Source organism: Muntiacus reevesi, chromosome 3 (genome assembly GCF_963930625.1).
Source record: "Muntiacus reevesi chromosome 3, mMunRee1.1, whole genome shotgun sequence".
In the NCBI taxonomy this organism is placed as follows: domain Eukaryota; kingdom Metazoa; phylum Chordata; class Mammalia; order Artiodactyla; family Cervidae; genus Muntiacus; species Muntiacus reevesi.
Genome location: NC_089251.1, coordinates 82,689,520 through 82,704,578, shown reverse-complemented (window position 1 = coordinate 82,704,578; position 15,059 = coordinate 82,689,520). Strand labels below are relative to the sequence as shown.

Genomic DNA, 15,059 nt, shown 5'->3' with positions numbered 1-15,059 from the left:
TACTCAAACTCATGTCCATTGCATCAGTGATGCCATCCAACCATCTCATCTTCTGTCGTCCCCTTCTCCTCCTGCCTTCAATCTTTCCCAGCAACAGGGTCTTTTCCAATGAACTGGTTCTTGGCATCAGGTGGCCAAAGTATTGGAGTTTCAGCTTCAGCATCAATCCCTCCAATGAATATTCAGGACTGATTTCCTTTAGGATGGACTGGCTGGATTTCCCTGCAGTCCAAGGGACTCTCAAGAGTCTTCTCCAAAACCACAGTTCAAAACCATCAATTCTTCGGTGCTCAGCTTTCTTTATAGTCCAACTCTCACATCCATACATGACTACTAGAAAAACCATCTCTTTAACTAGACGGATCTTTGTTGGCAAAGTAATGACAATGCTTTTTAATATGCTGTCTAGCTTGGCGATAGCTTTTCTTCCAAGGAGCAAGCGTCTTAATAGTATGGCTACAGTCACCATATGCAGTGATTTTGGAGCCCCCCATTGTTTCCCCATCTATTTGCATGAAGTGATGGGATCGGATGCCATGATCTTCGTTTTCTGAATGTTGAGTTTTAAGCCTGCTTTTTCACTCTCCTCTTTCACATTCATCAAGAGGATCTTTAGTTTTTCACTTTCTGCCATGAGGGTGGTATCATCTGCATATCTGAGGTTATATATCTCCCAGCAATCGTGATTCCAGCTTGTGGTTCATCCAGCCCGGCATTTCGCATGATGTACTTTGCATATAAGTTAAATAAGCAGGGGGACAATACACAGCCTTTCCCGATTTGGAACCAGTCTGTTGTTCCATGTCTAGTTCTAACTGTTGCTTCTTGACCTGCATATGAATTTCTCAGGAGGCAGGTAAGGTGTTCTGGTATTCCCATCTTTTGAAGAATTTTCCAGTTTGTTGTGATCCACAACAGTCAAAAGATTTGGTGTAGTCAATAAAGCAGAAGTAGATGTTTTTCTGGAATGCTCTTGCTTTTTTGATGATCCAGTAGATGTTGGCAATTTGATCTCTGGTTCCTCTGCCTTTTCTAAATCCACTTTGAACATCTGAAAGTTCACGGTTCATGTACTGTTGAAGCCTGGCTTGGAGAATTTTGAGCATTACTTTGTTAGAGTGTGAGATGAGTGCAATTGTGCGGTAGTTTGAGCCTTCTTTGCCATTGCCTTTCTTTGGGATTGGAATGAAAACTGGCATTTTCCAGTCCTGTGGTCACTGCTGAGTTTTACAGATTTGCTGGCATGTTGAGTGCAGCACTTTCACAGCATCATCTTTTAGGATTTGAAACAGCTCAACTGGAATTCCATCACCTACACTAGCTTTGTTCATACTGATGCTTCCCAAGGCCCTCTTAACTTCGTATTCCATGATGTCTGGCTCTAGGTGAGTGATCATACCATTGTGGTTACCTGGGTCACAAAGATCTTTTTTGTATAGCTCTTCTATGTATTCTTGCTGCCTCTTCTTAGTATCTTCTGCTTCTGTTAGGTCCACACCATTTCTGTCCTTTATTGTGCTCATCTTTGCATGAAATGTTCCCTTGGTATCTCTAATTTTCTTCAAGAGATCGCTAATCTTTCCCCTTGTATTGTTTTCCTCTATTTCTTTGCATTTATCACTGAGGAAGGCTTTCTCATCTCTCCTTGCTGTTCTTTGCAACTCTGCATTCAAATGGGAATATCTTTCCTTTTCTCCTTTGCCTTTAACTTCTCTTCTTTCCTCAGCTATTTGTAAGGCCTCATCAAAGAACCATTTGGCCTTTTTGCATTTGTTTTTATTGGGGAAGCTATTGATCACTGCCTCCTGTACAAAGTTATGAATCTCCGTCCATTGTTCTTCAGGCACTCTATCAGATCTAATCCCTTGACTCTGTCACTTCCATTGTATAATCATAAGGGATTTGATTTAGGTCATACCTGAATGGTCTAGTGGTTTTCCCTACTTTGTTCAATTTAAGTCTGAATTTGGTAATAAGGAGTTCATGATCTGAGCCACAGTCAGCTCCCGGTCTTGTTTTGGCTGACTGTATACAGCTTCTCCATCTTTGGCTGCAAAGAATATAATCAGTCTGATTTCTGTGCTGACCAGCTGGTGATGTCCATGTGTAGAGTCTTCTCTTGTGTTGTTGGAAGAGGGTGTTTGCTGTGACTAGTGCGTTCTCTTGGCAAACTCTGTTAGCCTTTGCCCTGCTTCATTCCGTACTCCAAGGCCAAATTTGCCTGTTACTCCAGGTATCTCGACTTCCTACTTTTGCATTCCAGCCCCCTATAATGAAAATGACACCTTTTCTGGGTGTTAGTTCTAGAAGGTCTTGTAGGTCCTTCATTGAACTGTTCAACTTCAGCTTCTTCAGTGTTATTGGTCAGGGCACAGACTTGGATTACTGTGATACTGAATGGTGCCTTGGAAATGAACAGAGATCATTCTGTCATTTTTGAGATTGTATCCAAGTACTGCATTTTGGACTCTGTTGTTGACTATGATGGCCACTCCATTTCTTCTAAGGGAGTCATCCCCACAGTAGCAGATATAATGGTCATCTGAATTAAATTCACCCATTCCAGTCCATTTTAGGTCACTGATTGCTAAAATGTCGATGTTCACTCTTGCCATCTCCTGTTTGACCACTTTCAATCTGCCTTGATTCATGGACCTAACATACCAGGTCCCTATGCAATACTGCTCTCTACAGCATAGGACTTTACTTCTGTCACCCGTCACATCCACAACTGGGTGTTGCTTTTGCTCTCGCGGTGCACCTGGGAAACCGAGTGGCTGGGACCAAGGAGGTGATTAACACACATGGCCTGCCTGGGACAGTGCAATCTCCAAGCAACTGTTCACCTGAGCTGCTCAGACCTGGGAAGGGCGCAAAACGCACGCCCGAACCACAGAGACTGAGCCAGAACTGTGTCTGAGTGTCTTCTGTGGATGTACAGGTCAGCAGTGGCCTGCTGCAGGGGCTCTGGGTGCACAGACCTCGGTATGGCATAAGGCCTCTTGGAGGAGGTCACCATTAACCCCACCACAGAACCACCAGAACTTATACAGGACTGGGGAAACAGACTCTGGGAGGGCACAAACAAAACCTTGTGTGCACCAGGTCCCAGGGGAAAGAAGCAGCGACCCCACAAGAAACTGACCCAGACATGCCCGTGAGTGTCCAGGAGGCCCCAGCAGAGGCATGGATTGGAGTGGCCCGCTGCAGGGTCGGAAGCACTGAGTGCAGCAGTGCGTGTGTCAGGCCTTTTGAAGAAGGTCACCATTATCTTCACTACCTCCACCAGAGTTTGGCCTCAGGTTAAGCAACAGGGAGGGGACACAGCCCTGCCCATCAACATAAAATTGGATTAAAGATTTACTGAACACGGCCCAACCATCAAAACAAGACCCAGTTTCCCCCTCAGTCAGTCTCTCCCATCAGGAAGCTTCCATGAGCCTCTTATCCTTCTCCATCAGAGGGCAGACAGAATGAAAACCACAATCACAGAAAACTAACCAATCTGATCACATGGACCACAGCCTTATCTAGCTCAACGAAACTATGAGCCATCCCATGCAGGGCCACCAATGACAGACGGGTCATGGCAGAGAGTTCTGACAACGTGGTCCACTGGAGAAAGGAATGGCAAACCACTTCAGTATTCTTGCCCTGAGAGCCCCATGAACAGTATGAAAAGGTAAAAACGTATGACAAAAAGGTAAAAACTCCCCAGGTTGGTAGGTGTCCAGTATGCTACTGGAGAAGAGTGGAGAAATATGCGTTAGTATATGATATTTATCTTTCTCTTTCTGAGTTACTTCCCTCTGTATAATAGGTTCTAGGTTCATCCACCTCATTAGAACTGACTCAAATGTGTTCCTTTTTATGACTGAGTCATATTCCATTGTGTATATGTACCACAACTTCTTCATCCATTAATCAGTTGATGGACATCTAGGTTGCTTCCATGTTCTAGCTACTGTAAATAGTGCTGCAATGAACAATGGGATACATATGTCTCTTTTAATTTCAGGGTGTATTTAGGAGTGGGATTGCTGGGTCATATGGTAGTTTTATTCCTAGTTTTTTAACAAATCTCCATACTCTCTTCCATAGTGGCTGCATCAATTTATATTCCCACCTAAGTGCAAGAGCATTCCCTTTTCTCCACACCCTCTCCAGCATTTTTTGTAGACATTTTGATGATGGCCATTCTGACTGGTGTGGGGTGACAGCTCATAGTTGTTTTGATTTGCATTTGTCTAATAATGAGTGATGTTGAGCATTTTTTCATGTGTGTTAGTCATCTGTATGTCTTCTTTACAGAAATGTCTGTTTAGGTCTTTTTCCCACTTTTTTTTTTCCCTGCTTTTTGATTGGGTTGTTTCTTTTTCTGGAACTGAACTGCATGCAATGCTTGTATATTCTGGAAATTAATCCTTTGTCAGTTGTTTCATTTGCTATTATTTTCTTCCACCCTGAGGGTTGTCTTCTCACCTTACTTATAGTTTCCTTTGCTGTGCAAAAGCTTTGAAGTTTAATCAGGTCCCATTTGTTTACTTTTGTTTTTATTTCCATTACTCTAGGAGGTGGGCCATAGAGGATCTTGCTTTGATTTATGTGATTGAGTGTTCTGCCTATGTTTTCCTCTAGTGTTTTATAGTTTCTGGTCTTACATTTAGGTCTTTAATCCATTTCGAGTTTTTATCTTTTAAATTTTTTTTTTGAAGTTTTTACCTTTTTAATCTTCGGGTATGGTGTTAGGAAGTGTTCTAATTTCATTCTTTTACATGTAGCTGTCCAGTTTTCCCAGCACCATTTATTGAAGAAGCTGTCTTTGCCCCATTGTATATTTTTGCCACCTTTGTCAGAAATAAGGCACTCACAGGTGCATGGGTTTATTTCTGGGCTTTCTACCTTCTCCCATTGGTCTGTATTTCTTGTTTTGTCCCAGTACCACACTGCCGTGATGACTGCAGCTTTGTGGTGAACTCTGAGTCAGGAAGGCTTAGTCCTTCAGCTCCATTCTTTCTCAGGACTGCTCTGACTATGCAGCTAGTATACTATTTGGCTAGTATTTTCATAACATTTTAAATTGTAATTTTTTTATTGAAAATGAGATCAAGATCTCATGTTTAAGAGTGATCTGCATTTCCTTGTCTGAGACCTATCCAGATTCATTGCCTATTTTTCTATTGTGTTCTGTGTTGGAAAAAAACTTTTTCCAGTTTGTCATTTGTCTTTGTTTCTGTTCTTTGCCATAAAGCATTGTTTTTTTCCTAAACATGTGTCTATATAACTTATTTTTTTTAATTAATACTTTACTTTTTTGGAACCGCTTAAGGTTCATCACAAATTAAGGGGAAGGGGCAGAGATTTCCCATATATACTTCCTGTCCCTAGGCATGCATAATCCCAGACCCCATCAACACCCTTATCAGAGTGGTACAATGGTTACAACTGATGAATCTACACTTGACGCATCATGATCATAAAAGTCCATAGGTTATATAATATGGCTCACTCTTGGTGCTGTACATTCTATGTGTTTGGATAAATGCATAGTGACAAGTACCTATCATTATGGTATTACATAGAGTATTTTCACTGCCCTAAAAATTCTGTGTTCTACCTGTTCATTCCTACTTGTCCCCACCCTGTACCCTCCAGTTCTGCCTTTTCTAGAATATCATATAGTTGGAATCATACAGTATGTAATCTTCTTACACTCGTTTCTTTCACTTAGCAATATACACTTAAGATTGCTCCAAGTCTTTTCATGGCTTGACAGCTCATTGCTTTTTAGTGCCGAATAACATTCCATTGTCTTCAGAACAGTTTATTTACCCATTTACCTACTGAAGGAGATCCATTATTTCCAGGTTTTTGGCAACTATGAATAAACCTATTATAAATATGTTTGCAGGTTTCCAGGTGAATGTGAGCTTTTATCTTCTTTGGGTAAACAGCAAGGAGTATGACTGCTAGATCATTTGGTAAAAAGCATTTTAGTTTTGCATTAAACTACTAAACTGTCTTCAAATGTTGGCAATACCATTTTGCATTCCTACCAGCAATCAAAGAAAGTTTCTGTTGCTCTACATCTTGTCAGAATTTGGTGTTCTCAGTGTTTATGATTTTGGCTATTAGAATAGCAGCAGATGAGCAGCGGTATCCCACTGTTTAATTTACATTTGCCTGATGACATAAGATGTGGAGCATCATTTCATATGCTTATCTGCCATCTAGGTATCTTCTTTGGCAAGGTACGTGTTAGTCTTCAGCACATTGTTTAATCAGGTTTTTAAGTTTTTTTACTGTTGAATTTTAAGAATTCTTTGTATATTTTGAAGAAGAGTCTTTTACAGATATCTTTTTTGCAAATATTTCTTCCAAGTCTGTGGCTTGTCATCTCAATCTTTTAACACTGTCTTTTGCAGAGCAGAAGTTTGTGAAGTGAAGTGAGAGTCGCTTAGTTGTGTTAAACTCTTTCTGACTCCATGGACTGTAGCCCACAAGGCTCCTCTGTCCATGGGATTCTCCAGGCAAGAATATTGGAGTGGGTTGCCATTCCCTTTTACAGGATATCTTCCTGACCCACGGATTGAACCTGGGTCTCCTTCATTGCAGGCAGATTCTTAACCATCTGAGGCACCAGGGAGTATCAATTCTTTCTGAGATTGTGCATTTGGTGGTGTATCATCAGACTTGCTTTGAATCTCTACTGTTCTACCAATTTATAAAAAATAGTACATTAGATATTTCACCTTTTAAATATTCCTAACATCCTAAATGAAAAGATGGCTCCAGTGTACTATGATGTCTTAATATATACCTCATTGTCATTTTGACTTAAAAAACGCACAAAGTAAAGCACATAACAGTTTCATTGCCATAATACAATGCCTGTGGCTACTGACCAGGGTGTCCCTGCTGGTGTAATGGACCATCCACCCTTCCTTCACCATGGTGCTGCTCTTCCTCTTTGTGTGCTTGATGGACTGGACGACCCTCATCAGCGGAATGTTATTGCTTGTTGATGGACTAAAAAATATTTTAAATTTATGACAAATATTTATAATGTTAACTTAAAAGATTATCAATACAGTAAACTGATCAAACCCTTTCAAAGATAATTAAACTAAAATTCCTCAAAAAAATCTTAGGAAGACAAACAATGGCTTAAGAAGAAAAAGATAAATTAATCCTGTTATGATGATACATAGTTAATTTATAAAAGACAAAGATAATACTGTTAGGGGAAGCACAATGACAGACTGTCCACCTTGGCCAGGTTTTGAAGTAACCATTTGCATGAGTTGTTTCACAACAGGAGATCCTGGTAAGGAACACAGAATAAGCCACTACCAACCAGAAGAGTTCGGGAAAGGTCAAAAGGAGACACCCTGTGTCCGCCCACTTCCCAGAATCCCTCTCGCTAGCATCCATCTTGGCTGAGCGATGCGTGTGCCAACAGGAAGTACTCTGAGTCAGAATGATTGGCCAAAGACCACCTGGAAACTAATCCCATCACAATAAAACCAGAGACTGCGAGCCACGTGGCAGAGCAGTTCTCCTGGGTTCCCTTACCCTCCTGCTCTCCACCCGGGTGCCCTTTCCCAGTTTAAAATCTCTTGCTTTGTCAGCATGTGTCTCCTCGGACAATTCATTTCCGAGTGGTGGACAAGAGCCCGCTCTTGGGGCCCTGGAGGGGGGCCCCCCCTTCCTACAACAATACTGTAAGTCATCATTATTTTTCATCAGTATTTCTGAAGGGCCACAAGACATAAGAAAGCAATGAAGAGCAGAAAGAATCCTCTCCGGTTGGCAAATCTGGAGACTGAGAGAAGGTCTCATTTGGGATTGCTGCCAAAAATCGTACCCTAGATAACATGACAAATTAATAAATTCATAACAAGACAAAATTCAAATATCAAATTCCATTATTCATGTTGTCAGCAACATTTACTAACAGAAGATACTGAAAGAAAAATGATTTACAGGTATTAAGAAAGTAAAAATAATAATGAAATGAGTCAGATCAGGTAATACCGAAACATAGGTCAGAAACAGTGGAGCTGGAGAGAAAAGAGCACGTTGGCCTAAGTGTGTGAAAAATACACTGCTTCTCAATTGAGTCTCAAACAGTTAAATACTTGCTCTTAAAACTGTGAAGTTGCCATGATTAGGAAAGCGGCTTAGTTCTCTTAAGTCTCCAATTTGGGCAAACATTTAGTTAATAATGATAATGATAATAATCGCTATAATTCAATGATAAGACAAACTGAATAAATGACTCAGCCATGTGAGACTGACAAATGACCCATTTTCTCTAAATACCTATTTGCTGCCAATGAAAAACAAAACCTGCTTGAAATGTTAACACTGTGTCACAAAGTAGTGTATCTTATAGGCTGTATCTAAAAAAACTGAATTTCTATAAATATAGGAGGATATATAAGTCTCATAATCCAGGAGCATTTTTACAAAGCGCTAACAGATGAACTGCAATATGAAAACTGCCCCCAAATTCATTACCATCATCTTTGTGCAGCATTCTCAGGTATAATTCTTACTGAAGTTTGCAACATTAGCTAACATGCCTCTGTGAAGAAACTTTTTGCTTTACCTGACAGTCCAATGCTGGCACTTTGTGAAAGACTGCTACACAGCTAGGTATCATTATCTAGACTGTATTTAAATAAAGCATTTTTCTTTTTAAGAAAACAGGATTCTCATACCTTCCCATCTTGAGTGGACAGCAAGAGGAATATAATTTATTTTGGAAAAATACTGTGGTACACGTAAAAGCATTAGCCACAATTTAACTGATTTTAAATTACATTTTTTGGGGGGGATGAATTGGGAGATTGGGATTGACAAGCATATAGTACTGTATATGAAACAGATAACTAATGAGAACCTACTGTAGAGCACAAGGAACTCTACTCAATGCTCTGTGGTGATCTCAATGAGAAGGAAATCTAAAAAAATAGGGGATATATGTGTATGTATAATTGATTAACTTTGCTATACAGCAGAAACTAACACCATTGTAAAGCAACTATACCTCAAGAAAAAAAATTTTCTATTTATAATTACATTTTTAGGTTCCACTTAAAGAGATATGATTTGTTCTTTTTTAATAGAACTCCTGGACTGACCTTGCATTTGGAAATAGCTTGCAGTCTATACGCATGCATTACCTGATTGTTTTAACAGCTTCTTCGTCTCTTTCCACATCAAGATCAGATGGATCTAAGAAAAACATTTTATCTTCTGGGGGAGATGGTTCTTCTGTGTCATCCAAACCCCGACTACCATCACTGTTCATGTCACTACTGTCAACATCCATTGGTATATCTGTATCTGTTCCCAAAGTAGATGGTTCTGGCAAAGTTTTAAATGAATTCAGAATTTTACATTAATGGAATATCAATACACTTAAATAGAGACAGTATATCAAATGTGAAAACAAGTTTTAAAATTCTTAAATGAAATTACAGAAAAATATTTTTATATTCAAGATAAAGAAATATTCCTTAGGATGATAGAAGTGTAAAAACCATAAGGCAGAAAATTAATTTGATTGCATCAAAATTTTAAATTTTGATAATGACAAGATACTAGAAGCAAAGTAAAAGGTTAGCTACTATATTATAGACCTGGCCAGCTGATTTTCCACAAGTGTCTAAGACAATACAAGGGAAAAAAACATTCTGTTCAGTATACGATCATAGGACAAATGGGTATTTATATGCAAAAAAGGAAATTGGAAGTTCTTCTTAAATCAATTACAAAAATTAACTTAAAGTGGATCACAGACCTAAATATAAGAGTTTAATCTTATAAAACTCTTAAAAGAAAGCATAGGTGTAAACTTTGGGATTGTGAGTTAGGCAAAGCCTTCTTAGATATAACACCAAAAACCTAAATGACAAGGAAAAACAAATAAATTGGACTTCATCAAAATTTAAAACTTCTCTGCTATAAATGACACCTCACAGAAAGTGAAAAGGCAGAGCACAGAATGGTAGAAAGTATCTGCAAATCATGTATCAAATAAGTGACTTCTATCCAGAATATTTAAAGAATTCTTACAACTCAATAATAAAAAGATAAATAAATAACCTAGTTAAATGGGCAAAGGACCAGAAGAGATATCGCTCTGAAGCAGATGTAAAAATGACCAAGAGGTATACAAAAAGATACGCAATGTCAGTTAGCCATCTGGGAAATGCAAATCAAAACCATAATGAGACATCACTTCATACTCACTAGGATGGTGACTATCAAAATGACAGACAATTAACAAGTGGTGGAAAGGATACGTAGAAATGAGAATCCTCATACACTGCTGGTGGGAATGTAAAACGGAATAGCTGCTTTTGTAAACAGTTTGGCAGTCCTCAAAATGTTAAACAGAGCTACCTTATGACTCAACAGTTCCACTACTGGCTATCTACCCAAGTGGAATGGAAACACATGTAGTCAATTGTACTCAAATGCTCATAGCTGCCCTGTTCCTAATAGCTCCAAAATGGATACAACTCAAAGGACTATGGCTGACTGGTGAATGAATGAATGAAGTGTGGAACATTCAGGCAGAGGAATATTACTCATCAATAAAAAAACAATGAAGTATTGATACATGCAACATGGATGAACCTTGAAAACATTATGCTAAGTGAAAGAAATTAGTCACAAAGACTACACGTTCTATGATTCTATTTATATGAAATGTCTAGAAGGGACAAACTGATACAGATAGAAGTTGACTTAGCGGTTGCTAGAGGCTAGGAGGGAAAAGTGGATGGGAAGTGACAACTGATTGGTATGGAGTTCTTCTCAGGATGATGAAAATGCTCTAAAATTAGGCTGTAGTGATGGCTGTATAACTGGGAATAAACTAAATGTGTGAACTATACAGTATACAACTCATATGTCAATAAAGCTGACGAAAAATTAGTAGAATATATAACATGTGAACAGGTAGTTTAGAGAGAAAAAAACTAATTAAACAGTAAATATCTGAAAGAGACAAATGAACACTAAAATAAATATAAATGGTATTTCATATCCATTTGTCAAAAGGTAGACAGGACAAAAATACATGAACTAGCTAAATCTAGAAAAGATTTCAATCATGTGGAAAAGTTGTATTAATTCTGAGCAACTGAAATGAAGAAACCAATCATGCTCTGTCAACTGTCTTAAACAGCAACCACAGAAAACTTACCACATGAGAAAATGTTAAACTCTTAAGGAGATTAATTTCCACTCTCATGCTTTTCCTCCTATATCCATTCTCCAGGGAATCTTCCTAACCTAAGGATCAAACAAAGGGCTCCTGCACTGCAGGCAGATTCTTTACCATTTGAGCCACCAGGGAAGCCTTTCCTATAGAACACAGTTCAGTTCAGTCGCTCAGTCGTGTCCAACTCTTTGTGACCCCATAAATCGCAGCACGCCAGGTCTCCCTGTCCATCACCAACTCCCAGAGTTTATTCAAATTCATGTCCATCAAGTCGGTGATGCCATCCAGCCATCTCATCCTCTGTCGTCCCCTTCTCCTCCTGGCCCCCCACTTCTCCTCCTGCCCCCAATCCCTCCCAGCATCAGGATCTTTTCCAGTGAGTCAACTCTTCACGAGGTGACCAAAGTATTGGAGTTTCAGCTTCAGCATCAGTCCTTCCAATGAACACTCAGGACTGATCTCCTTTAAGATGGACTGGTTGGATCTCCTTGCAGTCCAAGGGACTCTCAAGAGTCTTCTCCAACACCACAGTTCAAAAGCATCAATTTTTCGGCACTCAGCTTTCTTCACAGTCCAACTCTCTCATCCACCCATGACCACTAGAAAAATGATAGCCTTGACTAGATGGACCTTTGTTGGCAAAGTAATGTCTCTGCTTTTTGACTGTGCCTCAGATCATGAACTCCTTATTGCCAAATTCAGACTTAGATTGAAGAAAGTAGGGAAAACCACTAGACCATTCAGTTATGACCTAAATCAAATCCCTTATGATTACACAGTGGAAGTGAGAAATAGATTTAAGGGACCAGATCTGGTAAGAGTGCCTGATGAACTATGGACAGAGGTTCATGACACTGTACAGGAGACAGAGATCAAGATCATCCCCATGGAAAAGAAACGCAAAAAGGCAAAATGGTTGTCTGAGGAGGCCTTACAAATAGCTGTGAAAAGAAGAGAAGCAAAAAGCAAAGGAGGAAAGGAAAGATATTCCCATTTGAACGCAGAGTTTCAAAGAATACTAAGGAGAGATAAGAAAGCCCTCCTCAGCAATCAATACAAAGAAATAGAGGAAAACAAGAGAATGGAAAGACTAGAGATCTCTTCAAGAAAATTAGAGATATCAAGGGCACATTTCATGCAAAGATGGGTTCGATAAAGGACAGAAACAGTATGGACCGAACATAAGCAGAAGATATTAAGAAGAGGTGGCAAGAATACGCAGAAGAACTGTACAAAAAAGATCTTCACGACCCAGATAATCACGATGGTGTGATCACTCACCTAGATAGAGCCAGACATCCTGGAATGTGAAGTCAAGTGGGCCTTAGAAAGCATCACTATGAACAAAGCTAGTGGAGATGATGGAATTCCAGTTGAGCTATTTCAAATCCTAAAAGATGATGCTGTGAAAGTGTTGCACTCAATATGCCAGCAAATTTGGAAAACTCAGCAGTGGCCACAGGACTGGAAAACGTCAGTTTTCATTCCAATCCCAAAGGCAATGCCAAAGACTGTTCAAATTACCGCACAATTGCACTCATCTTACACACTAGTTAAGCAATGCTCAAAATTCCTATAGAACTACTTATACTCAATTTTTTACTAGCCATGTAATATTAAGGAAAAATTATGCTGCAGAAGTTTGCTCCTTTCTTCCAAATAAGGTAATTGGGAGGGGGGATCGGGATGGGGAATACGTGTAACTCTATGGCTGATTCATGTCAATGTATGACAAAACCCACTGAAATGTTGTGAAGTAATTAGCCTCCAACTAATAAAAAAAAGAAAAAACAAAAAAACAAAAAACAAATAAGGTAATCACTTTGAGTGATATAATCTTGAAAAGGGGGGGGGGGAGGTAAAAAAGCAAGAATGTTCAGCTAAGTGATTATTTGATGGAAAAAGAGAAGTGAGACAGTACAATGACTTCTAAAGACTATGAACTTCGATGGCAGACCACACAGGTTCAAATCCCAACTCTAACACTGCTGGTTGTAACTCTTAAGCAAATTATTTAATGCTTTTGTGCCTAAGTTTACTCATCTCTAAGTCCTTATCTCAAAAGGTTGTTCTCAGGTTTCAATGTCAATATATTTAAAATGTTTACAGTAATGCCTGGCATACATTAAGTAGTCAATAAATACTAGAAATATGAAATAGTTCTAGGGACAATAGCAGGGTTATAAAATAAGTTTTGCTATGTCTAAAGATAAACAAGAATATGCAGCACCATTTGCCACATTTGACTACAGAGTGGTAGGTGGTTAAAGGAGACCAGAAGGCATAAATAAAAGTATACTATTAGTGATATCTGTATTTTGCTTGATTATTAAATCAGAAAAAAGTCAAAGAAACAAAGTAAACAAAATAAAATATGCAAATATAACCTTATATAAAGATAATACACAAAAGAATTGTGATCTTTTCTGTAAATTAAGAAAAAGACTTACCTCCATTGAAAGTAACCTCTCCAAGGCAGTCTCTTGGTACTTTAGATGCACATCGTTTATGGCAGTTGAATTTACAATCTAAAATAAAATATTCATCTTATTAACTTATGTAAAAAGTCAGGCAGTATCAGATATGGTTAAAGACTTTCTTTACTCACACATATAGTGTTATTAAATAATGATGATGAAATAATAAATATTTCCTCTATAAGAACTCAGGTCTTGGATTAAAGGTCTGGTTTCATATTCTGATACCACGTCTTAATAGCTGGTTAATCCCTCAGCGCTCAGTTTCTTTATCTGTAAAATGAAGTCTATACCACTTGTATAACACTTTGCCAAAATGTTGCTGCAGATCCATGCTTCCCTCCCTTACGTCACATTCTTCCTTCCACATCCCCCTTAAACAGTTTCTCAGGCTGATTAAATTCCTTTCCAACATATGTCAGTCAGTTACTTTCAATTCCTAATTATTAGGACCTAGTACATATGCAGAAAAGAAATTGCAATGCTACAACCATTTATTAGGAATTAGTAAGAGCTTTCCCAGACAACCGTGTAAGAAAGAACTGAGCTTCTCACGCACGAGGTCCCTCACCTGTAGTATATAATGGCTCTCTTCAGCCTGCAAGAACCTCAGAGCTGACTGCACTGCAGATGAGTGTCAGTCAGGCCCAAGCTGTTCAATGCTACTGTGTAACTCATGGTTCTCAAACTGTGGTCACCAGGCCCGGAGCATCAGCATCTTTTGAGATGCACGATCTTGGTAGGGCCCCACCCCTTATCTACTATGTCAGCAGCTCAGGGAGTGAAGTTGAGAAACAGGTACTTTAATGTCTTCTTCAGTTAACATTAAAACTGAAACCACTGCTATAACTACTCTATCACCACCTTCAAAATAATTCTACCAACAATAAATGGGTAAAAATAATTTCAAGTCCTGACTTAGAATAATTTTGTAACTCCTATAATTAAAGAAAACTCTTGGTATCATGCCAGTAGAATACAGAAAGGTCATTATAAGAAAAAGCTCTATAAAATTAATAACTTGGTGGATGAGAAAACCTGCATTATGTAATAACGTCTTCAAAAAGGTGAGGCCCTAGGAAAATTCATGTGACACTAATATTAACACTTGCATACATTTAAATATTTGTTTTTTATCTCATAAGGTTTGCAAATTGTGAAAATAACAAGGTTTCCTTTTCCCTCTGAAATGTAAAGCCAAGTTTACCATCCATATGCAGTAAGTATGTAGTTCTAATGACAGTCATTTATACTTCCCTATATTCCTGCCCATGTTTTTTTATTAATTTATTTGTGTTTTCTTTTATCCTATATATGCTTATATAAGCTGCCCTGAAATT

The 15,059-nt window shown here is 38.7% G+C and overlaps 1 protein-coding gene across 1 annotated transcript in view; it reads right to left on the bottom strand.

The window, feature by feature from the left end:
• The window catches only part of PRKD3 (protein kinase D3), an 86,168-nt gene that overhangs the window by 20,761 nt on the left and 50,348 nt on the right, over positions 1–15,059 (bottom strand). The window contains exons 7-9 of the mRNA XM_065929428.1: positions 13,693–13,770; positions 9,192–9,375; positions 6,906–7,029 (exon numbers count right to left, since the gene is read on the bottom strand). Of these exons, the coding sequence (XP_065785500.1) occupies positions 6,906–7,029; positions 9,192–9,375; positions 13,693–13,770 (386 nt within the window). The remainder of the gene's footprint in view (positions 1–6,905; positions 7,030–9,191; positions 9,376–13,692; positions 13,771–15,059) is intronic.